Source organism: Rhineura floridana, chromosome 8 (assembly GCF_030035675.1).
Source record: "Rhineura floridana isolate rRhiFlo1 chromosome 8, rRhiFlo1.hap2, whole genome shotgun sequence".
Taxonomy (NCBI): Eukaryota; Metazoa; Chordata; class Lepidosauria; order Squamata; family Rhineuridae; genus Rhineura; species Rhineura floridana.
In genome coordinates, this window is record NC_084487.1 from 89731875 (window position 1) to 89758367 (window position 26493).

At 39.9% G+C, this 26493-nt stretch overlaps 1 protein-coding gene across 2 annotated transcripts; it reads left to right on the plus strand.

Moving 5' to 3' along the window:
- The first annotated feature begins 14 nt into the window (after window positions 1–14).
- On the plus strand, window positions 15–24843 carry CAPZA2 (capping actin protein of muscle Z-line subunit alpha 2). Of its 2 annotated transcripts, none has more exons than XM_061640059.1 (10): window positions 15–287; window positions 12310–12373; window positions 14834–14885; window positions 15372–15435; window positions 17374–17580; window positions 18788–18867; window positions 19412–19490; window positions 20283–20354; window positions 22860–22922; window positions 23880–24843. In XM_061640059.1, exons 1-10 carry the CDS (start codon window positions 249–251, stop codon window positions 24018–24020), a joined length of 861 nt encoding a protein of 286 aa, XP_061496043.1. In that variant the 5' UTR covers window positions 15–248; the 3' UTR covers window positions 24021–24843. The 2 variants fall into 2 exon arrangements, with proteins under 2 accessions (XP_061496043.1, XP_061496042.1); XM_061640058.1 differs by lacking the exon at window positions 15–287 and adding an exon at window positions 852–952.
- The last annotated feature ends 1650 nt before the right edge of the window (window positions 24844–26493 follow it).

The following is a 26493-nucleotide window of genomic DNA, read 5'->3' on the forward strand; positions in this document are numbered from 1 at the left end:
CTCCCTTTTCCTCCTCGCGCTCGCGGTCGCTTCTCAACTCCCCTCCTTCTGAAGCTGCGAGCTCTCTTGCTCTCCCTCCCTTCGCCTGTCTCGGGGACGCGCCTAGAGCCAGAGCTCCGCCCTTCCTGCTAGAGCGAGGGGCGGAGGTGGGTGGCTGGGCCTTCGCTCTTCCTGCTCCTGCTGTTGCTGTCGCCGCCGCTTCTCCTCTTCCTCCTCCTTCTCGTGGTCGGGCAGGGGAGAAAACGAAGATGGCGGACCTAGAAGATCAGCTCTCCGAAGAGGAGAAGGTGAGGGGGGGGGAGAGTCCCTTGTGGCAGGAAGAGGGGCTGGGTGAGGGGCGACAGTTGCTGCTACACCCGAGAAAAGCTTCCTGGCTGCTCCCTCCCTCCGCCCCGTGAAAAGGGAGGAAGCAGGGTCGAGCCAGCCAAGCGGGCTCTGTCAGTCGCATAAGGGGGGAGGCAGGTAGGAAAAGAAGGAAGGAGGGTCGCATCCTGCTGCCCAAGGCCGGCTTTGCACCTCTCCTGCCGCTCCTTGTACGGTCCGATTGCTGAAAATAGGCTCCAGGCGCCGGGCTGGGGTTGCAGCAGCAAAGCAGGCGGGGCAGATCCGGTGTCTGGTGAAAGAGCCTCTCCTCTCCCCCGCTTGTCTGTCTCCTTTTTCTGTTAAGGCCTCAGGCGGTCCAAACTGAGAGGGAGCCTCTTTCGTTGTCAGTCCCGCTCTCGACTCACCCCACCCTTCTCTGTGTACCTCTCTTCCGGGTGTGTGTGTGTTGGTCCGGGCAGTTCCGCCACCTCAAACGGGGGGCAGTTCGAAGGTAGAGAAATAATGACATCTGACTCAGTTGCGTATTCAAGTTGCCTGTTCAATCACCCGTTCATCACTTTATTTATGGGGTTGAAGTGGTTTTGAAATGGTGAATCGTCTATTCTCCTCCTCTTTCCTGCCCTTAATGGTAGGTTATGGGTGAATGCTGATACACTTTACTGACTGCCTTGAGGTGGATGATTGGTTCGGATTAATGAATGTGTGTTTAATTAATTAGTGAGGTTTTTTGAGTATACGATGTAAAATCTGCTCTACTGTACTTGGAGAAGGGATTCACACACCCTGCTTTATTCTGTATCTTCTTAAATGGAGAGATCTATGCTTTTCGTCTTTCATGTGCTTGAATAGTTGAGGGATTTAAAATATTCCTTCACATACACGCATGGCTTATAGTTCACATTCTGTTAACCTTGCTCTACTGAGATGCATGATGGACTTTTAGAAATGACTGCTCAGTATGACTCTGAGAAGGGGGGTTCCCACATTGCATGGTAGCAGACCCATGTTTGCTACCAAGCACACTCCTGGCTCTAGTGAGTGTACTTGTAACATGTGCCCATGTTTACAGAAGTTGACAGTTACTTTCTTGCACTGTATTTTTAGATTTGCATTTAAGACATTTTATAGTTATGCATGCATATATAAGTTCCGTAATATCTAAAAAGGACAATTGTGAGTGTACTCTACAATTGTCATCTCAAGTAAGAGAGGATTTTTCCACTAGATTTCTTTTAAAGGCATGACATTTAATGTAAATACCTGTTGAACTGAACAGCCCTATAGAATAAAAAGATACAGCTTTTATTTTCAAGAAGAAGTGCCAGGCTGAGGAACAGCTACACATAACAACTGGTTTGCTCACTCTGGTCTTTCCTTCATTTGAATTCGAATTAACTGCAATTGAAAATGCAAGCGATTTCAAAGCTAATTGTCTAAATGATGATGATGCACAGTTTGCATTGTCTTTATATAATACACTATCACTTTCTTTTTATCAAGGAAGTTTTCAAGACTGAGCTAGTTGCAGAAAAATGTGTAGGTGTTCATAAAAAGTAGTGTACAGCTTTACATCTTAATACAAGAAAATTCTGATGTATTGGATGAAAATTTTAAATAAACTAAAATAGCTTAAGTGACTCATTGTAGTTCTTGTGGGTAATTGTGTGCATACAGTTCAGAAGATGTTTGTTAGGTCTAAGTTGTGTTTTCAGTTCTTGTCAAGTCATGTAATGAGTTCTTCTCCCTTTTGTCCTTTAGCAAGGAGTCTTCAGTGGTAATCTTGTGCCACCATGTACTTCAGAGTAAGCCTCATTGAACTCAGTTGGATTGATGAGTATAAGGCATTATTTTCTATTGTCTTAAATGTCTAATGGTACAGTGTAGTTTGTTTACATGTATCAGTAAGGATGCAGTCCTATGTCGGCTTACTGAAGTTGCTTTCTGTCACTAATATGAGCTAGACACAGCCATAAACACATACTACTTACTTGGGTTGAATGTGGTAGTTACTTGTAGATATCCAGACACCAGAATAATATAAAAGAAAGTTGTCTTATTTTCTTGATCCATGCAATAGATTGTGCCACATTAAATCTGTTATGTCTTTAAGGTCTCTTGAAGATTCTACAAGGCTTTTTTTTGTAACGAAGATAATGCATATGTTATGTGTACATTTACTTTGTATGCTTTTCAGTAAGTTTAAGGAGATTTTTTTTGTGCGTGAACAAACTATAGCTAATATTATTTATGCCACCCTTGATCGTAACAGGGCAGGTTACAGTAAAAAATAAAATGCAACTTGTGCAATAAACAGTTAAAGAATAAAACTAAGGTTGCAATCCAGTACATGTCTACTCAGAAGTAAGCTCCATTGGGTTCAGTGGGACTTACTCTCAGGTAAGTGTAAATTGGATTGCTGCCTAAAACAGTTTTGATTGCTGTTTTTAACTAAGATAGCAGCCTTCAGACGCTTGTTCACAGATGTCATTCTTAAATGTTGTCTCCAACATTCAGGTGATTCCAAAAAGGTGATTGAGAGCTTCAGCCATACCACTAGAGGGAAGCAGTTCTACAATAAAGGTGCCACCATCGAAAATATGTCAGTACTTGCCCCATTGATAAGACAACAAGAATGGCCTGTCCTGCAGAACTTAATACACAGGCAGGCTAATGTAGGGAGGGGCACTCCTTCATATATCTGGATACCCAGTCATGCAGTGCTTTAAACAGAGTACTGGGTTCAGTAACATATTGGCAGCCAGTGTAAAGCCCTTAAGACTGCTATAATATGATCCTGCCTTAGTAACTCAGCCATGGTCCTAGTTGCCACATTTTGCACCACCTGCAGTTTCTAGACTGTCTTGAAGATTAGGTCCTTGTAGAGTGCATTACAGTAATCTAACTAGAAGATTTCCACAGGGCTGTGGAGTCGGAGTCAGGAGCAATTTTGGGTGGAGTCGGAGTTGGTAGAAATGTACCGATTCCGACTCCTTCATAAATGGCAAATATATATTAACTGGTAATAACAAATTTACTGTAGTAAAATGGTAGCACAAGGCATTTCATCACCACCATGTGAATCCAGAGCTTGGAAAAGTTACTTTTTTGAACTACAACTTCTATGAGCCCAATCCCTGGGGCTGATGGGAGTTGTAGTTCAAAAAAGTAACTTTTCCAAGCTCTGGATTCAAGTGGTGGTGATGAAATGCCTTGTGCTACCATTTTACTACAGTAAATTTGTTATTACTAGTTAATATACATTTGCCATTTATGAAGGAGTTGGAGTCGGACAGTAGAAAAATAGAGGAGTCGGAGTCGAAGGTCTGGCATACAGACTCCACAGCCCTGGATTCCCAGGCCATTGCAGTCCAGGAATGGCTGTAGCTGGTGAACTAACTGTAGCTGAAGGAAGGCACTGAAGTCCAGCAGCAATGCTGGATCTAGGACTGCCTGCAAGCGATGATCCTTCAGGGGGAGCGCAACCCTGTCAAGAACAGTTAGTCTTCCCAATTCCCTACCACAAGAACCATCGACCCACAGTCCCCTTTTTTTGGTCAGGATTCAGCTTCATTTTATTGGCCCTTATCACTGATCCCAGATAGTGATCCGGCACTTGTACAGCATCACCTGATTCTGATGGCACAGAGATGTGCTACTGGGCATACATCAGTGTCACTGGCATACTGATAGCACCAAGTCTCAAACCCCCAATGCCCTTCCCCATTGCCTTCATATAGACATTAAAAAGCACAGGGCACAAGAGTAAACTTTGTGAGATCCCACAGCAGAATTGCCAAAGGGTTGAACAAAAGTTCCCCAGCTATCCTAAAATGGTCTGGAAAGTAGGAGTGGACCCTCTTACACTGTGCCTCCCACTTTCAACCCACTGAGCAGTTCCAGGAGGATACTATCACTAATATCAAAAGCCACTGAGAGGTCAAAGATAATAGGGTTGCACTCCTCCTGTCTCTCTCCCAACACAGTTCACCTTTTGGGGCCAAAACTGGGTTTGAAGCTAGATTGGAACAGGTCCAGATAATCCACTTCCTCCAAGCACACCACCATCTCCAGCACCTTGTCCAAAAAGTACTTCACAAAGAAGAAACTGCACCTTAGAACAACAGAATTGTCTTTCATCTCTTTTGGTTCTACCTTGCTCTAGAAAGTTAGGCTTTTGCTGTTGACATCATACTCCTTGTGCCAACTAGTTTGCATTGGTTAGTGCTCAAGGAAGTAGTACGAAAAACGTAAGTGAACACCAATTTTTGATTACTCATCAAGTTGAGATTCTAATAGATAAACAAACATGACATAGTAGTCTATATATATATAAATACAAAGATTGAAAACCCACTATAAACCTTGTACAGGGATTCTCTCTAGCTTTTTCATAATTCCAGTAGAGATATGCATACGAGTCATAAACGAGTCATAAACTAACAAGTGAGAGACTTGGTAAGTGTTTCAACAGTATGGCAAGAATATTGATAATGTTCACCTGGGATCTGTGGAACATAAATTTCCCTAGTGGTTATCTTAAATGGAATTAAGATGCTGATGAAGAAACACAATGTTTGACTTCTCACCAAATAAGCAGAGATTTACATTGTACAGGATATTCTCTGAAAACTGGGGTATGATCTTACTCAACAGCTGTCTGGTTCTCTCTGGGAATCCCTCTGGAGCTTCCTGGTGCTATGCAGTTGTCCTTTGAGATCCTTGGTTCTAGCTAGTTGGCTTGTTCTTTTGCCTATCACGATGAAGAGATAGCTCAGAATAGTATCTAAAGTTCTGTGACTGAGACAGAAGAATATCATTGGGTTGGATTTGTCTGTCACTGTAGAAATGTTGGCTTAGATTCTAGTAAAGGTAAAGGTGTCCCCGCACTTATAGTGCGAATCGTTTCCGACTCTTAGGGTGACGTATTGCAACATTTACTAGGCAGACTGTATATATGGGGTGGGATTGCCAGTTCCTTCCCCAGCCTTTCTTTACCCCCCAGCATATTCCGGGTACTCATTTTACAGACCACGGATGGATGGAAGGCTGAGTGGACCTCGACCCCTTTTACCGGAGATTTGGCTTCCTCCTTCTGTTGGAATCGAACTCCAGCCATGAGCAGAGCTTCGTCTGCGTTACCACTGCTTACCACTCTGCGCCACGGAGGGTCTAGATTCTAGTAGAAGTGAGCAAAAGAGAATTCACAGAAAGTTTCCCATCCTCTTCCTTCTCCTGCCTGTCCTGGAGGGAGCAGGGGAGGCTCTTGAACAATGTAGAATGGGGTTCAAGGACTGCTGGGTAGAGTCAAATTGATCAAAATTGGGTAGAGTCAAATTGATCAAAATTGAACTGCCGTTCACCCTCTTGCCCCAGCAGATCCCCTGGATTCCATGCCACATCGTTTTGGAAAGATTTTTCTTTCATCCTCTGGAAGATGCTTTTCATGGGGGTGAAGAAAACTGCAGAGGCAAGGAGATAGGCGAGAAATGGGCATCTGGTTGGCCACTGTGAGAACAGGAGTAGATGGGCCACTGGCCTGATCCAGAAGTCTCCTTTTATGTTCTTAAGGAGATGAAAGACTTTCCGTCTGTGAACTTCCTTCAGTTCACTTATCTTAGAATCCAATATGCTATCTTCGCTGTTATCTTTACTGCATGCTTTAAAGGGGGAAATGCAGATCCATTGAGCAATAGTTAAGGGTGTGCTTGACAAAAAGAATTTGAGGAACTTCCTCTCTGTTTCTGAATTAGGGACATTACTCTGTATACTTTAACTTGAACAAAAATTTTCTGCATCATCAATTTCCACTGGCTTGGCTCAGGCATAATCAAGATTTGTTTTGGAGGATCAGGAACAAACTCTGTGTTCCTTCTCTCTTATGCAAGCTTGGCTTAATGAATAACTTCTTGGTTTTCAGCAACTGTAATTGTGATTACATTGGAACTGGCAAACCACATTTTGCATAAGCCCTGTAAACTAGCATCAAATTGTGAAGGACTTGTGCATTTGCTTGTGAAAATCAAAGTAATGTTCTTTCTATGCAAACACTTTTCACTAAAGCAGCTCCGTTATTCATGCAAGTATTCTGATATAGTGACAGAACTCCATACTTCTGGACTACCAAGTTCCCCTTCTATTTGGGGAAATACAAATTATTGAAACTTCATGAAACTGGGTTGTGCTCACAATCCTCCAGATGTCCCCCGAGAAATGATAATTATATCTCCTACTGTGATTTCACCTATATTCCTGTGCAAAATTATTTATTTATGGAAATTGTTGAATCTGTTTATGACAAAAGAGCAAGGTTTTGAGAGAGAAGAGCAGGGCTGGACAAATATTACAAAATTGTATGTGCTAGCATCAAGTATTCAGGTTTCAGGCTCCCTTAAAGCTTGGAATTTTTCCTACTTTGATTGGGGCAATGGATGCTGAGGAAAACTGACACTGAATTCGTGACAGAATGCTATGATACTATGCATATGACAATTAGAATGTATGCATGATGATTTGCATATCTGCAAGTGATGTAGATGTAGATGCCATGTAAAAAAATTCTTGGACATATTTATATATTTGAACACGTCTACATCTTAAATTTTAGAGTGTGTGTTCCCAAGTGGATCCAACCTTGGCTAGCTGGGAGCTCCCACGTGGATCCGATGTCTGCTGAAATCAGTGCAGCTTGAATTTGGTGCCAGATCTAAACAGCGCCACATGCAAGCCATGCTTGCAAAAGAACAGGAGTATACTCTAAGGACCCCAATTGTTCCTTTGCAGGTGTGGCTTTACCTGTTCCATACCTAACACTGTATGATGTCCGATACCAGATGTCAGATTTATTTATTTATAAAAATATTTGTATAGCACTATTTTGATAAAAAGATCAAAGTGGTTTACAGCATGTTTAACGCAACAACCATAGAATAAAAAACATTAAAAATACAATAAAAACAAAGGACAGTTGTTGTGAAAAAAGCATGTTCTTAATTTCCTGCATGAGCATGGTGGAACAGAAATGTTTTCAGCAGGTGCTTCAAAGTTAAAACAGAAAGCACCTGCTGAAACTCTGTTGGCAGAGCATTCCAGAGAACCGGGCCGATTACACTGAAGGTTCGATTTTGTGTTGAAGTTAAATGAGCCATACCAACTCGGGGCAACCAGAGCCGCTCCTGCAGAAGATCTCAGTGACTGAGCTGGATATAAGGGTTCAGGTGGTCCCTAAGATACCCTGGACCTGAGCTGTTTAGGGTTTTGTAAATTAATACAAGGACCTTGATCCTGGCTTGGTAGCAGATGGGCAGCCAGTGCAGATGTTTTAAAAGTGGTGTCACATGTTGTTGGTGATATGCTCCCATCAGCAATCTGGCCACTGCATTTTATTTATTTATTTTATTATATGATTTATATCCCGCCCTTCCAGCAGGAGCACAGGGCGGCACTAGCTGGAGCTTCCAAACCAGGGCCAAGTGCAGCCCCACATAGAGCACATTGCAGTAATCAGGCCTCGAGGTTACCAACGCATGGACTACAGAATAATAATAATAATAATAATTTATTTATTGGTCGCCTATCTGTCCAGGTTAGTGGACACTGTAGGTGACTTACAATAACAAAAAGCCATACATAATATACATATACAAAAACAAACCACAGTCCTAAACAATTTAAAACCAATTTCCAATTAAAACATCATAAAATTAATCCTCCTTAATCCCACCAAAAAAAAAAAAGCAGCAAACAAAAAACAAACACACACCCAGGCCACCCCAGCCAGCCGGCTTATGTATCCCTCCAAAGAGGGACAGGTGGTAGCAATCAGTCCCAGCTGGCTGGGTACCTGGGGCCTGGTCAGGCTATCTCTGTCCAGGAACAGCCATACCTGATGAACCAGACAAAGCTGGTAAAAGGCACAGAGGATACTTGTCAGATGATGACAGATGGGCATGGCTGAAAAAAAAACAGCTTTGTGGGTCCAATTGGGAGGCATTGTGGGCCTAATTAGGTCTGCAGGCTAGAGGTTCCCCACTTGTGACCTAAAATATGGTTCATCTTCTTGAGTTGTGCAAGCCATTGTAGGAAAGTGGAAATAGTCAAAATTAAGGTTAGTCATGCATGGCGTATATTTTCATGACATGTTGCCGGTGCAGTAGACTTGAAGATTCCTACGCTTTGCAGATACTTCTATACTGGTTTGTCTGATGAAGGAACCTTTGCAAATCTGCTAAGAACCCCTGCAGCAGATCCACTTGAGGGACTGCTCAGGTTTCTTATGTGTCTCTATTGCTCCGTGAATATTAAGATAGTGCCCTTAAATGTGCTCAACACTTTCTTGCAGAGGTGTATGTGAAGGGAAGGATAGGTAATGGTTGGCAGATTGTCTTCCAGGAAATCTGATTTGCCATTCCTGATCTCACCGAGGGTTCCTGTGGCTTCTAGGAAAGGAGTATAGCTTGAAAACCATAATGCTTATGCAAAAATGGCAACAATTAAATTCTTACAAGGACTGTTCCAAGATTCCCAGAAATCTATCAAAGAGCATTCTCCTTCACACAGCCAATACTTGCAAATTGCAGGCTTCTCTCCCCCCTCCCCCCCATCAGCTGATGGGGAAAGTAGAAGGAAGTGCTTTGCCAATCCTGTGCTCTGTGCTTCCCATAGGGCTTAGCTCATTATCAGGCACTTGGGAACGTAGTGCGAGGGGTTTTGACAGGTGGGCAGGACAACCCACCTGTCAGCCGTCATATAACTGATAGGTGGATTGTTCCACCCACCTGTCAAAGTTGGTCTGCAGGGTCAGGCCAGATAAAGATCTGGCCCCTAGAGCTAAAAGGGTTCTCCACCCCATCTTAAAGCCTGGGAAGGACAATATAGGGAGAGGTGCAACTTCAAGTATCTAGGTCTCAAGTGTTTAAGAGCTTTGCAAGTCATTACTAACACCTTAGACCAGAAGCATAGTGCCATTGGTGCACATCTTTTAAAACAAAGTTAACTTACAGCTCTGTCTAAAATGATGATTTTTCAAAACTCTACTTTTTTGTGTCATTATGCAAAAAGGCTATGGTAAGGAAAATTTGTACCAGCCGGATACAGAAAAACCACCATGTCACAGAAGTATTTAAGATCATTTTAATTAAGAATAGCTTTGGTTCTGGAAGGCTGGATTTTGCAAAGATTTTTAAACAAGGTTGCATAAATGATTAGGTTTTCATTCTACTGTGTGTAACTTTTTGGGTTTTGTTGCTACATGCAGTTCATGACCAAATTCAAGATTTCTTAGATACTGAAGGTTATAGTTGTTAGAACAGCCATAGCTTATCCATTCTGTACATTGCCAAAGTATTGCAAGACATGGGCAAAAGATGCAGCATTTCACATATGGTATGGCCAATTAGGTCAAGATTTCTTACTGTATTGTATTGTAACCTGGCTGTTCCTCCCAGGTAGTTCAGGGAGGCATAGATAGGACCAACCTACTTTTCTCTTGGGTATGGTGTGAGGACTTGCCCAAGACAGCCCATTGAACTTCATAGCTGTGTAGAAATTTTAAACTACTTTCAAAGTCATATCATGCATTTACCACACTGCATTGGCTCTCATGGCCTAGCTAGGTGTCCTGAACCATATGTTAGCATGCAGGTATTGTTGTGCAAGTGTTAAGCACAGGATGGCTAGAGTGGTGAGCTTAATGCAAAAAGGCAGGCAGGAAGAGGATGCTATTTCCTAAGCAACTTTTCTCCTTGCAGGGCCTGCTTCTGGTCCTGATCCTGGTCAGGAGCAGACAGGGACGGGTATGGTACAAAGCACAGGCAGAGGGAGTTCAGCAGTTCTTGCCCATCAGAACTTTGCATGAAATCCCTCCCCCGTTATATCTGGTTATTTCCTGTATTTTAAAAAATGACTGTGTCTATTGCTGTTCTGCCTAATTATTAGACTTTCAGTTTTATTTGGCAAGTTGTGTAACTCTTTACACTAACTGCCACTTTAATGCTTTTCTCAGTTTTTATCTTCCTGAGATCTGTCCTTACTGTCTTTTGCTGTATATTGTTGATTCAGATCTAAACTACTGTAGCTTGGCTTCAGGAACTCATAATGGTGTTCATGTGCACATTGTCATTGCCTTATATAGGCATGTACATGCCAAGGGGTTTTGCCTTAGAGCAGATCAATTTCCGTTGTGGTCAGGAAGGCTAGTGGTAACAAGAGCATCTCATTTTATGTCATCTCATATATGGGCTAAACACACACACTCTGCTTCTCTGTTTTTAATAGGAGTTGAGATAGTAATAGTATATTTGTAACAGAGTCTAAATATCATTGCTGAAGAAAAGGCATACTACGGACTTACAACTGAGTTTTTTTAGAAATGCCATCCGCTGTCTTAACTATCTGTCTTTAAATTTAAGGAACTATAATGTTATATATGAAACAGCTATTTGAACATGCTTGTTTTTAATTTTGTTTGTTGAGTTAGTCATTTCATCATACATATTACCATTGTCTACTCAGAAGCAAGTTTCATTTGAATGACTGGAACTTGTTTCAGAGTAATGCTTAGGATTGTAGCCTTGATTGTGTAAAAGTGAAATCAGTTGAGATTCTGACCTGTATAAAATGTTTAAATTAATAATAGATTGTAGTGTTAGTTTCGTTTTATGGAACTGGCTTGGTGCATTTTTGGCCTTGTTTTCTGAGTGTCTTTGAGCATTTTACGTAGCCTGTTATTTCAGAAAGATTGAATTTCCTACCTGCAAGGAAGCCCTTTTGATCCACAGTATGGAAGGAATGCAGGATGAGTGTGAGCTGTAAAGGAAGCAATCAACTGAATTTGCAAAATCCTATAGACCTGCCCATGCAATCTTGTAGCACAACTGTATCATCAAAGGTGGTCAAGACTATGTCAGGAGGCATTGCTTCATTCCTTCTCAGCAGAAAACCAGCCCACCTTGGATGACACAGTAACATTACAGGTTGGCATGGACAGATTTGCTACTAGGTCCTTCCTCAGCTGTCATTATCTTGCCTTCTTCCCCTACTGATATTTTCCATCTTCCCACAGAATGGATCTTTGAAGCAGCAGGTGCTTTCAGCAGTCAAAAAACACCTGCTACTTAAAACTAGCAAGGTATTCTTAAAACCTATATGAGAGGTATGTTACTGATGCTTCTGAAGCATATGCTTCTGGCATTATTTTAGGACTTGTTTTTAAAACACACATTGACCTTTGTTTGTTGAGACTTTGCAGAACTATGCTACACTCAGATATGCTCCAGTGGTTTTTGTGCCCAGTGAGGTTCAGAGGGTTATATTTCTATTTTTGATAGTGTGTTTGAGAATGTTTTGTGTAGGTTATTTTTAATTTAGGGTAGGAGAGAAGGAATACACAGTGGTAGTTTAACTCTTGTAGGAACTCAAGCATTTGTTTCTCCTGTTGTATAAATCTTAGCTCTCTTAGAAAATCTTAATGAAGGGGTAAACTAGGCATAATGTTAAATGTGTTTTGCTATCTAATGTATACATTTAAAACATGCAAATAGTATCGGCTGGGGGATGATCATCAGGACTAGCAGATGGGGATCGTGAATTTAACCCTTTACTTCCCTACTGAGATCCTAAAGATCCTCTGCAGTTGCCATTTGAATTAGGAAGAAATTCCATTGGCATGTCACGTCTGGTTTGACTGTAAAAGGCAATAGAACTATTTGTTCATCTCACAGAGGATCTGTGTCTGAATTCTGCTTGTACTTGTGCTAACTATTCTACTTTCAGACTGCCCCTTGTCAATGAACTTAGCCTAGCATCTCTCTTTACTACATAGTTTTGCATTCTGTGATTGGTTTAGGATATCATTTGGAGTATTAAATTATAAAATAAGTGAGGCTAGTTATTTTTATGTGGCTCTTTTGAATTATTAAAAAGTTGAGTAGATTTTCCCCTAAACTCAGCTATGATTACTGTAAGATATACCTGTTGTTTCCATTTCAGGTGCGGGTAGCAGCAAAATTCATCATCCATGCTCCTCCAGGGGAATTCAATGAGGTCTTTAACGGTGAGTGTACATGCTCCTTTCTAGTTGTTTTGTTAATGGTTTCAGAGATCTTTTATGGGAGGAGATAAACATATCAAGATGGTACCAACTTCATATTGCTTGTACCTGTGGTCCTTTTGCCATTTTTAAAATAAATTATTTTAAGTGGCATTTATTGTTTACTTTTTTGAAAAAAAGTCAGCTGAACTTTTGACAGATTGCCAATGAAGTTTTCAGTAAAAATGGAAAATGGAAATGGGCTACCTTCAAGTCGATCCCGACATATGGTGACCCTATGAATAGGGTTTTCATGATAAGCTGTATTCAGAGGTGGTTTACCATTGTCTTCCTCTGAGGCTAAGAGGCAGTGATTGGCCCAAGGTCACCCAGTGAGGTTCGTGGCTGTGTGGGAATTTGAACCCTGGTCTCCCAGGTCATAGTCCAACACTCTAACCACTACACCAATCCAAAGCAGCAACAGAAACATAAAGTAGTATTGGGATCCCTTGTGTGTCACAAGCTGAGGAGATATGGAGCCAGTTCATGCATGTACATTTATCACTAAATGTAAATTTAGGTGGTGACTTGCATGTGTGAATCAACTACCCCTGATTAGGATCCCCACAGATAGCCATATACAACATGATTAACTCCCAACACACTGTTTTTCAGTGGTCACAATGTGCACACATGGTTCAAATTTTATGATAAATATATACGTGTGAATGAGTAAATATAGGCCTCTTTAGGGAGGGAATTGCATATCAGAAAACCAGAGTACTGCCTTCTCTAAGGTGGCTTCCCAATCAGCTTAACTTCACATTTAGTGGGTACCTAGAGCTAGTCCTCCCTAAAGACGCTAAGAGTTGAAGGGGTTCCTCTTGGTTTATGCTTATGTAAAGTTAGGCTGGACACAAGTTGCCTAGAGCTTTATAAGTCAAAATTAGAGATGTGCCTGGAAAAAGGGTGGGGGCAGATTCCCCTCCTCCCAATTTTTCCATTTTTTTCCAGGCCAAAATAGCACTGTGAATAGTTTTGGAAGATAAATTTTAGACCTCTTATTTTATTTTATTTTGTGCTGCTTGCTAATGCTTACCTGTGTTAGGAACAAAGCAGCAGCATTCAGCAGTACCCTGAAACTTCTGAAAAGGTCAGGAGGCACCCCATTGTTGAGCATAATGTTACATTTTTATCAAAAAAGATGGGGAGGGAAGCTACTTTGTATAAAGAAGAAAATAATATTTACAGATTGCTCTCGAAAGAAACTACTACAGATAATATGAGAAATAGGCTATAATATTTGAAGCTATAAAGAACAATGAAATAAGTGATCAGGTTTAAAGCATTCAAAATTGTATAAAGAAGAAAGGAATATTTACAGATTGTTCTCGAAAGAAACTACTACAAATAATATGAGAAACAGGTTACAATAGTTTAAGCCAGCCTTTCCCAAATAGTGGGCCACCAGATGTTGTTGGACCACAATTCCCATCTTTCCTGACCATTGGCTATGCTGGCTGAGGCTGATGGGAGTTGTGGTCCAACAACATCTGGTGGCCCACTAGTTGGGAAAGGCTGGTTTAAGCTATAAAGAACAATGAAATAAGTGATAAGGGTTAAGGCATTCAAAATTACTTTGGGAGATAAGCCATTGATTTCTTACATACAGTATTACAGGGCACAATGTTTCATTTGCTGTGGTAAGCACATCTTGAGATTTACCCTAGATTACTAATTTAATTTTAAAGTATGTTGGAAGATTCTAGTAATCAGTTTGGGAATAGCCTACTTCCTAATTATACATTTCCAGTGGATCTGCAGTTTTTGTTTGCTTAACGTATCCCTGTTAAATTACATTAAGTACCTCTAAATTTACTTGCTAATGCTAGTCTTTGGAATGTACTGGAAACTTTTATACATCCTTTAAAACAAAAGTAGTTGAGAGAACCTGTGGGATTAGCAGTCTTTAGTTTATTTTTTGATGATTAGTTGCATAATAGCAAACTTATAATTACCCTGTTTCCTTGTAACCAGTGCTATTTATGCTTACAGGAACTTCATGTGCACACGCATTGGAATGTGTATAGAATTCTGGATTGAAGTGTTTATATTTCAGCTTTGGAGAAATATATCTAGCATATTTTCCAAGAAAATTCATCATTCTAGTTTTTTAAATATATTACATAATTGAACTGCCAAATTTTTTTCCTGTAGTTGGAATTGCAGTGTTATAGGCAGATGTGGAAAAATTCCAGGAACTTTACATGCCTACTGATTTTATGCTAGAACCTAGGAAGTTGCTATTTTACATCTCTGAACATGGCTAGTACCCTAAAACAAATAATATTTTTCCAGGTTTTATTGTCACTGTCATATATAGATGTTTGTAATAGATAACGTCTTCTTGTGGAAAAGCATGCATTTTCTGATTAGGATTATAGTTAGTATATTCATAATGTACTAATGCTCAGTATTTTTCAGATGTTCGATTGCTGCTTAATAATGATAATCTTCTCAGGGAAGGAGCAGCTCAGTAAGTATCCCCGTTTTGGCTTCATTCATAACTGTTTGTGTTGTGTTAACTGATACGTTTGTGAGCAGTTTCTAAGGAGGGGACAGAACAGCATTTCCCCACTGCTCAAAAGTAGTTGCTTGTTTTGCTGAATTGGGGCTCTAAACATTCACCAGCCTCAAAAACAATCTTCTCCCAGAAGTAAGAAAGACATATCTATTCAAGCTGGGTTTTAAGGCTGTAGTCCCCCTGGGCCAGCAGCAGCAAGGCTTAACGCAGCAGATAGCCACAGCTGCATCCACAGCCCTGTTGCTCATACTGACCAGGGTGTCTGTGTGATAAAAATTGCATTTTTAAGTGAGTGATTTAGGTTTTATTTTGCATATAATGTATGAATAGTGTTAGATAACCTGCAGCCTATGTACAGGTGAATAAAACTATTTTTAATGTTTAGAAGAACATGCTGAAAAATCATTGTTTACTTGATGCCCTTTTATCTTTTTTCAGTGCATTTGCACAGTATAACTTGGACCAGTTTACTCCAGTAAAAATAGAAGGCTATGATGAACAGGTATGACTGAAATTACGTTTAGTTAAAGAGAGGGTGAGTGGTGGGATTTGTTCTATGGTTTGATTATTTTGTTTGTACTGTATTGGTTTTAATGCATGTATTGTCTGTTGGAGTTTTACTCTTTGTAAGTCATTCTGAGAATTTTTGTGGAAAGTGGCCCATAAATTAAATAATAATTAAATAATTGTTATTGTAAGCTATAGCATAAACAGTGATTAGGTTGTATGGATTACAAATTTGTTTGTTTGGTTATACTAATAAGTGTTCATCCAAGTGGACAACCATGTCTCCATCTGATTATCTGAGTAAATCTATGGTAATGATACTTAATAAACATCTGTTTTAACTGCACAGTAATTGATTGATAGTTGACTGAATTTAGCTCTTCGGGGTTTTTTAAATCAGGCTGGCATTGGTAACCCATATATCTTTGTAATGATATTGTTGTAGTTGCTTCATGCTCATGTCCTCAGTGGTACAACATTAGCTCTCTTATTTGTTTATCTTATTTCATTGCTTTGGGTTGTAGCCAGCTATGTTCAACTCAGAGTAGACCCACGAAAATTAATGGATCTAAATTAGGCATGTCTATTAATTTAAATGGGACTGCTCAGAACTTTGTTGGACACAACCCTTTATGTGCACTTCTGAAGTAACATCAGTGCAAATACATCTATCCTCCGTCCCGTCCCCGTCCCCCCCCCCCCCGTCCCCCAGTCTATAACAAAAAATAGATTTTCTCATTTGGAACTCTGATTTACCCTTCACTGCTGCACTGTATTTAAGATTTGAGGTCTCAGTTGTGATGGAGACAACCACAGATATACCAAAGATTCCTCCAACTAAATGTGGTGAAACTGGAGGGATGGGTGTATGAGGATTGGGCTAAACTCATTTTTTGTCTGCTTGCCAGAACCGTGGTTGGTAGTACTCCCTAGCCACCCTGTATTGGCCTATTTGTGTGGGTCTGCATCATCTTCTCCAATATGAGACAATGGGGTAAAGCTGAGATGAGAGCCATTGAGCCATGTTTTCCTATCACTTCTGATTGTTGTGATCACAGACAAGATCACTGTTAGTGAATGAACTTAGCCCTTTCTCCATCACTATAATGAAATGGCAACATAAATCCACTATTACAAGGAGCTGCTCCCAGATCACAGCTTTGGGTTGTATAACTTGCTTTTTTTGAAAAAGGTGTATCTAGTGATGTTCTGAATGGATTTTTGCCATTTCTATTCTACCTGCTATTTTCAAATTAACAAGTGGGATCTGCAACAAAGTGTTTCCTGTTCAAGGTTCCAGTCAGCCATTTCATTCCCCACTTTCCAGTTTTGCCCACCTCACAGTCAGTCAGCATTCCATCGCTTCCAAGCATGCTTAGTACTCATTGGGCTGTGTTTGGTGTTTTTGCCCCATTAAGTTTTTTGTAAGATTTATTTTATTTAGAATACATATCCCACATTATAGCCCCAAGAGGCTCTCAAATCTTGTTTACAGAAGATTCTTAAAATAAAACCACACTCAAATCTAGCACTGGGACAGAAAATGTATGGTGTCTGTGTGGAACCCATTTAATTCAGGCAGTGTTTCCTGCCCTCATCCTTGTTCTTCCCTGATGTCATTCAAGGCAACAGTTCCCATCAAAATCTCTGAGGTGAGGAGTGAGGCTGAGCAGCTCAATCTTGCTTTGTACTTTTACAAACCTTGGGGTTCTCCCAAACCACTTAATATCTTCCTTGTGTGTATGTGGTGCTGTATTGGCTCATGAGAATAGCCACTTACCTCTGAACTTCAGAAACTGAGGGAATGATTAAAAAGTTTACTTTACTTTTTCTCAGTACACTTTTGTAGCGACAATTCTACTTCATATTGTTTTTTAAAGTACAATATTTCTAATCTTCTAAAAGTACCACTTTTAAACTATCTTTTGTGCAGGTTTTAATAACAGAACATGGTGACTTGGGCAATGGAAAGTTTTTGGACCCGAAAAACAAGATTTCTTTTAAATTTGATCATTTAAGAAAAGAGGCTACTGATCCAAAGCCCCATGAAGTTGAAAATGCAATTGAATCATGGAGAAACTCCATAGAAACAGCAATGAGAGCCTATGTGAAAGAACACTATCCAAATGGTGTTTGCACAGTAAGTGTAGCAGGATCTAGAAATAGCTTGGATTAAAACCATTCTTTAATCTGCTGGTTTGAATTCAGTTCTATGGATGGAACATAAATGTAATAAATAAATAAATACTCTATTTTTGCCTGTTCTTTTTTGGCATTATCTCCATGCATTAAGACTGGTTCAATATAGTTTTTCTTAAAGGCCTTTGTCTGCAAACCAGGCAGATAATTGTGAAATTATTCTTAGGTCAGGGATACTTTAAATGTATCAATATTAATCCGTAACTATAATCTAGACTTTGACTGCAATCCAATCCATGTCTACTCAATGTCCATTGAGTTCAATGCAACTTACTCCCAGGTAAGTGTGTACTAGATTGCAGCCTTTAATATACATCTTCAGGGTCCACAGATGTGGTTGCTAGGTCATCAATAGCAACTAGAAATTTAATTTTGGCAGCCAGCAGAAATAGAACCTCCAGTGTCTTGAATCACAGAGGTTCCATGTCTGTAAAAACCTTGCAGTTGCACAGGGACACAGAGTGAGTCTGTTTGATAATGGTGCCGGTTCTGGTGGAATCTTATGCTGGGATACAGTAGGGCCCCACTCATACGGTGGGTTACGTTCCGGATTCCCGCTGTAAAGCGGAACCTGTTGAATAGAATGTTGCACGATGCCCGAAAACTGCTGTAAAAGCGGAACAAGCGCCGTATGTGTGGGGCTTTAGTCTAATTGCGTCTAATTGAGACTGCTGTATTAGTGAATCGCTGTAAAGCAGGGCTCTACTGTACAGTATTAGTGTAATAGGTGGGGAAGAACACACAATTTGTGCTATTGTCTTCTCTTAAAAAAGAAACAACCCTTTGAACTGTGTATACAAAAGGGGCCCCCTTTTTTTGCTGTTGTGGATCATAAACAGAGAGTTGCCTCACTGATTACTAAAAACAATGGTTGGCTGCGACATCCACCCCAAATGTGTGGGCCTCTCTGCACTTTGTCAAATGGCAACTGGCTCTTTGTCCATGTTGACAATAACAACATAATCTGGATTGCCGAGTTTCCTATTTGGAAAAGTGTATCTTTAATGGTTTTTTGTTATATAGGAACAGAACCTAATTTTCTTTCTGTATAATTAAATAATAGAGTGGGAATGGTGTATCCCTTTAAATTTTATCTTTAAGGCATTAATTTGGAACTTAGCATGACTGTCTTCCATTTGTGATTTAAGGTGTATGGAAAAACAATTGATGGACATCAAACAATTATTGTATGCATAGAAAGTCATCAGTTTCAAGCAAAAAACTTTTGGTAAGTATAAGCGATCATATCAGTCACCTGTAAATCGGTTCCTTTTCTGTATTATTCCACTCATTCTGTTGAAAGTTACATTGGAGTTCCATTTTCAGCATCTTTAGTATTTAGAAATGGTGTTCATGATATTAAAGCTGTAATATTCAGCATCCAGTTTTTGAACACAATTATATAAAAATGAAGGTAGGAATATATATTTGGAAGAATTTTGTAGACAAACACTTAACCCTTGAAAATGTCATAAATATACAGGTATGGGGGAAAATTGCCAGTGTTAATTTATTAAGATAGGAGCCCCTTCTTAAAATGTATCCTCAGCCATGCTGGTTTGTTTTATGGATTTCATCTCATGCACATGGAGATCTTGTTGCAACATTCTGTATAATGTTTACACACATTTCATTTTTTCAGTTTAAACAAAGAAATTTGCACAGTCCTTTGATGGGGTATTTAAAGCAAATTTTCCTAGAAAGGATCCTCTTTTCCTCTTACTTTCTTAATCTAAAATATTTGCTTATCTAAAATTTTATTTTATTTTAAGGAATGGTCGTTGGCGATCAGAATGGAAGTTTACAATCGCTCCTTCAACCACTCAGGTGGCTGGTATCTTGAAAATTCAGGTAGGCTTTCCCTAATTTACCAAGATTATCATTATTTGATTTATTTAATTTTTATCCTACCTTCCTCCTTAAGGAATGCACCTAACTCTCAAAACTGTTTGTTTTTATTCTGCATTTCTACTAATGATGGTACTCAACACAGCTTGCAAAGCTTTAAAATAAACTGGAGAAAGAATTACAAAATAATGTAGTAAATAGCAAATCAAAATTATCACTGGCTTGCTTGGAAGAATTTACCAAGAGAAATTGTCAAAGACTGAAGGATATTACCTTAGAGCTATATAGCAATAAAAACAGCAACAGATTAATTAAAAAACCAGTATTTACTATCCAAAACTAAATCAACCACCAATTGCTCAATCAGCCAAACTTCCTTGGGATGGATCTTCATAAATGGGGCACCACCACAGAAAAGGTCCTCTTTGGTTGTTACTCACAGCCAAAGGCAATAGCATCCAGAGGAGTGGCTAACATATGGCCCTCCAGATGTTGCTGGACCTCCAGTTCTCATTATTCCTGATCACTGGCCATGCTGGCTGGGGCTGACCATAGTTGGAATCTCAACAACATTTGGAGGGCCTGAGGTTAGCTACTTCTGGCCTTCAGTGATGGCTTAAGTAGCCAGGCATATTGCTTTGGAAGAAGGTGGCTCTTAAAATATACCATAATCTCAGCCTGTTCAAGGTGTGATAGCCGAGATCCAGTACAGTGTAATATCACTGACTCTTCCTAAAAGATAGTGCCATTTTGTATGTGTGATAATTCTTACCACTTTTAACTATTTATACACAGGTTCATTATTATGAAGATGGAAACGTTCAGCTAGTGAGTCATAAAGACATACAGGATTCTCTAACGGTGACTGTGAGTATAACTTCTTTATAAGAAACTTTTTTCAATGGTCACATAGGGTAGCATCCAGAGTTAAATGTGTATAAAAGGGGCAGGCAGAAGTTGATCTCCCTGCCTTCCCCAGCCCAGCTCCTTGAAAATTTCCTCTCAAGAGACTATGCTTGAATGAGGTGGGTTGCGGTACAGGCAGGCCCCACTTATACGGCAGGTTCTGTTCCGGACTGCTGCCGTAAAGCAGAAATCACCGTAAAGCGGAACCCTTTGAGAATAATGGGCGCGTTTCACGAAAATGCCGCAAAAGCGCAAAACTGGCTTTAAAGTGGGGAATTGAAAGCTGCTGCATTAGTGGAACGCTGGAAAGCGAAGCACCAGTAAGTGGGGCCCTACTTTATAGGTTGAAGCCCCCCTCCTTTCTGCCAACCCCATTACACGCACTTACCTCTGAATCCAGTCTGTAGTTTAAAAGCACAGTTCTGATATTGTTAGTGTTTAATGTATGCTTCTTCATAATATTTTATTCTGCAACCAATGGCTGATTCACACAGTTCTGTCGCATCATATTTCTTCTTTCACCTGAATGCACAAACAGTAAGCATTGAAAAGTATTGTTAGAGTAATACTTCCCATCATCTGATGATAGCTACGATTTTTCCACAGTTGGTGGTACACTGCATGTGTGCGTCACTACATGCTACAACACAAAATCAATGTGAATATCCCCCAAGCGTTGGAATACTTTACAAAGTTGACATTGGAAACATGTTTTTCATATGTAGTAAAATTATAGGCACAGATGACTAGTGAGTAAACTCCTCAGAAAACTTCACTAGTTCATGAGTATTCACTAGTTATCAATAACTTTCTCACTTTTGTGATCTCCATTTAAATTCAATGTAGCCAAACCCCAGTTTTACCTATTTTTTTTAAAACGATCCAGCCCTTTTCTACAAATAGCAGGAAGTAGTTTAGAACGTTAGACTGTGTAAATACAATATTGCAATTGTGTTAACTGATGAAACATTTGGGTTCATTTCATCTGTCAGTGTGTTTTCCCCAGTACTGCAGTATAATTGCCAGCACTTGCTTAGGAAAAGAATCTCTAACTGGCAGCACAAAAGAACAGGCCAATTGAGTGAGTGAAGCCTTTCTGTAGCTAGTGTTGTCATACTGATTTCTTGTGAAGTGGTAATATTTTCATATGGATACAAAATCTTTTGTCGGCTTGCATAACTCTTTTTGAACAGAAATTACAGTACTGATATTGGAGATACCTATGACTAGCCAACTCCTACAAACCTGCTTGCCTTGAACAATAAATTTGGTCAAATTGTAACACAGATTATCCAGAATCTAAAGTGCTATTTTATATACGTTCAAAACTTGTCTTTTTAATTTTTTAACTTTTTTTATAGCACACCCCCAATGCCATCTTATGACTGTTTTTGAAAGCCCCTTTTTTCAAGAGCAGCTTGCCATGCAGAATGTGGTGCTCGGTTCAAGAAACAAAAATATAATTCAGGACTAGGCAAAGAAACAAAACTTCAGTCCATCAAGAATGCTGTGAATGAAAGGAACCTCTCCATTTGCTTTGGAAGTATGGATTTTGGAGGGAGAAAGTTAGTGGAATCTATAGCTTCTAGAGCCTTAGTATTGGGATTGAGTCATAGCTGCTTCAGTAGCCTTGCTGGAAAACTGGGGGGGAAATCTCAAAAATAGTGAAAAGCTATGCTAAAATGCTATGATCAGCTTGTTTCTGCAGACACTTGTTTCTGCAGAAGGTTACCAATAGTCTTTCTGTAACTTTACTCTTCTGAATGGTGCATTGGCCCATTCAGGTGCAAAGTGCAAAATCAGGCTCTTGCATGGCAGATCAAAGTAAAATCTTAATACTTGATCTGCCTATACCCTGCAAACAGCCTTCCATGTTAAGAGTATGCACGGTAGTGAGTGTTGCAGAAGGAGCAATTGGCAGTGGGTTTACAACCTACAAAGTAGGGCTTTAAAGAGTGCAGAATCCCTGAAACAGCTCAGCAAGAGAGTTGGCAATCTACATAGAGCTTAATGTGACTAGCTGGGGAACAGGAACTGTAATTGACTTGTGCTTCCCTCCTCTTGTCTGGCTTGTCTGAAATAGATTCTCTGTAAGTGTAGAAACTTCAGAAACTCTCTGGCGGGGAGATCTGCAAGTTCTCTTTCTGACAAGATGAGAAAGCATAGGAACAAGAACATAAGTCAGCTGTACTTTGTTTCCCTGGGTTAGTACTGAGCTTGTAAGTCACCAGTAAAAATCTCATGTTTGTGTTGTCTCCCACCCGAACATACATATGTCATCTGTCTTTTGCAGATAATACTGACAGGTTGCAGGCTTGTTGTAAAACTTGCCGAGAATGTGTAATGCTTTGAAGAGTGAAAAAAACCTATAATTGCTTATAATAGTTATATCTGAAATGACTGTCTTAGACAGATTGCTTCAATGTTATAGTAGATCTAATTTTAAAACCTTCCTCTTTATTCTAGAATGAAGCCCAAACAGCAAAGGAATTTGTAAAGATTGTAGAAGCTGCAGAAAATGAATACCAGGTATACAGTAAATCTGCAACATACAATTTTAGTTACTATTCTGAATCTTCATAGCTGATTTTGACACCATTCTTCCTACGTTATGTCTTCCGAAGCAGCCAGAAAATGAATGTTAGACACGTGTGGAAATGTTTAGAATCTCAATGGCAAAGGAAGGGCAGAGTTTTGCTGGTTGTGCACTTTTCCATACCCACTTACTAAACACACATGCACCCACTTTCTGAGCGCTTCCTGACACAAGCTTTCAGAAAGTGAGTACAAAGGCATAGCATTCAAAGGGTGACTTATTTCAAGTAATGGAAGTTACTATGGGGCCTTACTACTTTTTAAAGCCTCACTTTGGAAAGTATTGTTTCTATTATTAACGACATCTCTGTAGTAGTAGAGAATACTGGTCTTAAATCGGACACCTGGGATTAAAATATTTTATACTCTTAACAAATTTCAGAATGTACTCTTTGGCCATATCCATTCAGAATACAAGTAGTTTTGTTTATGGGAGATGAACCTGTTCACCCCGAACATCATAGTTTGCTTTTCTGTGGATGGATTGAGAAGTTAAGAGTAAGAACTTGCTTGATTATCCTCCCCCCCCCCTTATTTATGTGATGAAACCAATTCAGTTTGGTGAGGGAACCTTTATTAAACTCAATACAAGGGTGTGTGTATTTAACTCATAAAAGCCAGTAAACGGACGTGCATTTTAGGGGAATATTATCCCCTTCCTGTGTTCCATTGTGTGCCTGCCATAATTGAAGGATGTTAAAAATAAGGTTTCTAGCTAATTATGTTATCCATATTTAATTGCACCATCTGAAGCACACCTGTTTCTGATATAGACAACAAATAGGTTTTGTAAGACAGAAACAGGTTTTGTTTTTGCAGGTTTGTTATATCTGTTTTTATGTCAAACCATGTATTTTCCTAATGTATCTGTTCTACCTTTTTTGTGACCAGACTGCTATCAGCGAGAATTATCAAACTATGTCGGACACTACTTTCAAGGCCTTGCGCCGACAACTGCCAGTTACTCGCACAAAGATTGACTGGAACAAGATCCTTAGCTACAAGATTGGGAAAGAAATGCAGAATGCCTAAAATGAAAGTTACAAAGTAGATCATTTTGGATTCCTTGTATATAAAATAAAGTGATTGCAAAGGTATTCAAAATTGTTAAGCCAGTCAGCATGGGCATTTGCCATTGAAAATCACTGTAAGTAGTTTGGTTAGAACACAAGGCTTAGCAAATTGACCATTTTTCTTTGTCCTTTTGTTTCTCCTTTAAAAGGTTACAAAAATCAGTGTAGCTAAAAATGTTGAGAGCTTCTGATATATTTAGACTTTTTTATAATGACAACATGCCTATAATTTTCAGTTCAATTAAAACAATTTGAAAAATATTTTTGCATAAGACTATCTCATATTGTTTGCTTTCATGTAAAAGGGCAGCTTCTAGAACACAATTCCCTAGAACAAGTTGCTACTGGACATCAACAGTTTGACATTAGCATGGATTTTAGCCATGTGTATTGTTGTAGAAATAATTACCCTCCACTATATGAAAGCCTGGGGAAAGCATTTCTATATCTAGACCTTTTCTGTTACTTAGCTAGCTTGGTGTTAACTTAACTTTTTTTTAAAGGCCAAGGTCTAATGCTGTTTTTAAGGCGTTGAAATTAAACATTAGTGCTTATTTTGGAAATGCGTTTAGTGCTCTACTCCTGACAGCTATTTAGATGAGTTTGGATTCCATCACTCCTCGAGTTATTTTTACCATACAGCCACAATTGTATTATAACAAGGCATATTGTAATGTATATATAATCCTATACTCATTACTGTGTCTGTCAGTTTATTTTTTTCCTTGGATTGAAATGTACTAAAATTCAATGTGACATTAAAAATGCAAATTTTCTATTTACTTATGATTATTATTTCAAAAACAAATTTAAAGCAATACCAACCTCAACACCAAAAAAGAGCAGGGGCAGATTTTTTTAATTAATCATCATTCTGATATTCTGATTAGCAAGCTAGCTAAATGTGGGCTGGATGGAACAACTATTAGATGGATCCACAGTTGGCTCCAGAATCATACTCAAAGAGTGCTTATCAGTGGTTCCTTCTCAAACTGGGCGGAAGTAATGAGTAGGGTACCACAGGGCTCTGTTCTGGGCCCAGTGCTCTTCAACATTTTTATTAACACTTGGATGAGGAGGTACAAAGTATACTTATGAAATTTGCAGATGATACAAAATTGGGGGGCATAGCTAATACCATCGAAGACAGAAACAAAATTCAAAGGGACCTTGATAGGCTGGAGCATTGGGCTGAAAACAACAGAATGAAATTCAACAGGGATAAATGCAAAGTTCTACAGTTAGGAAAAAGAAACCAAATGCACAGTTATAAGATGGGGGATACTTGGCTCAGCAGTATGACATGTGAGAAGGATCTTGGAATTGTTGTTGATCACAAGCTGAATATGAGCCAACAGCGTGATGTGGCTGCAAAAAAGGCAAATGCTATATTAGGCTGCATTTACAGAAGTATAGTTTCCAAATCGCGTGAAGTACTAGTTCCCCTCTATTCAGCACTGGTTAGGCCTCATCTTGAACACTGCGTCCAGTTCTGGTCTCCGCACTTCAAGAAGGATGCAGACAAACTGGAACGGATTCAGAGGAGGGCAACAAAGATGATCAGGGGACTGGAAACAAAGCCCTATGTGGAGAGACTGAAAGAACTGGGCATGTTTAGCCTGGAGAAGAGAAGACTGAGGGGAGATATGATAGCACTCTTCAAGTACATGAAAGGTTTTCACATAGGGGAGTGCTGGTATCTCTTCTTGATTGTCCCAGAGTGCAGGACACGGAATAATGGGCTCAAGTTGCAGGAAGCCAGATTTCGACTGGACATCAGGAAAAACATCCTAAGTGTTAGAGCCATACGACAATGGAACCAATTACCTAGAGAGGTAGTGGGCTCTCCGACACTGGAGGCATTCAAGAGGCAGTTGGACAGCCATCTGTCGGGAATGCTTTGATTTGGATTCCTGCACTGAGCAAGGGGTTGGACTCGATGGTCTTGTAGGCCCCTTCCAACTCTACTATTCTATGATCCTCTGATCAACCACCAAAGTACAGGGAAGTAAAATCAGGTAGTGGCGAGGCCAAAGGCCTGCTGAAGCAAAGGTCTTTTGGTAGTCACAAAAAAATCAACAAGGTGGAATACCGATGGATCCCTGGAAATCTACAGCTAAGACCAGGATTTGCCAACCTGGTGCCTTCCAAATGTTTTGGACTATATCTGCTGTCAGCCCTGGCTGGGGCTGATGGAAATTATAGTCCAACCACACCTTCAGGGCACCACATAAACACATAACAGAGAAGGTCCTTGTATACATTCTTACCAATGTCCAATGGTGGCAAGATGTGCACTCGGCTAACTTGCATGAACAGACAGGCTCATGAGGGAGGCATTGCCGGTCCAAAGCCTTTTAGAGTAGGATTGGGGATATTTTTTCTGGGAAGGGCTGTTGATCCATGGGAAAAATCCAATGGTGGGCAGAACC

What these genes read in the sequence shown, in the direction of transcription:
- CAPZA2 (XM_061640058.1), top strand. Translation starts at nt 911, where the DNA reads ATGGTGAATCGTCTATTCTCCTCCTCTTTCCTGCCCTTAATG. An exon ending in ATTCAATGAGGTCTTTAACG is followed by an intron (nt 12,374 to 14,833) that starts GTGAGTGTACAT and finishes AGTATTTTTCAG; the next exon opens with ATGTTCGATTGCTGCTTAAT. An exon ending in CTGGTATCTTGAAAATTCAG is followed by an intron (nt 19,491 to 20,282) that starts GTAGGCTTTCCC and finishes ATTTATACACAG; the next exon opens with GTTCATTATTATGAAGATGG.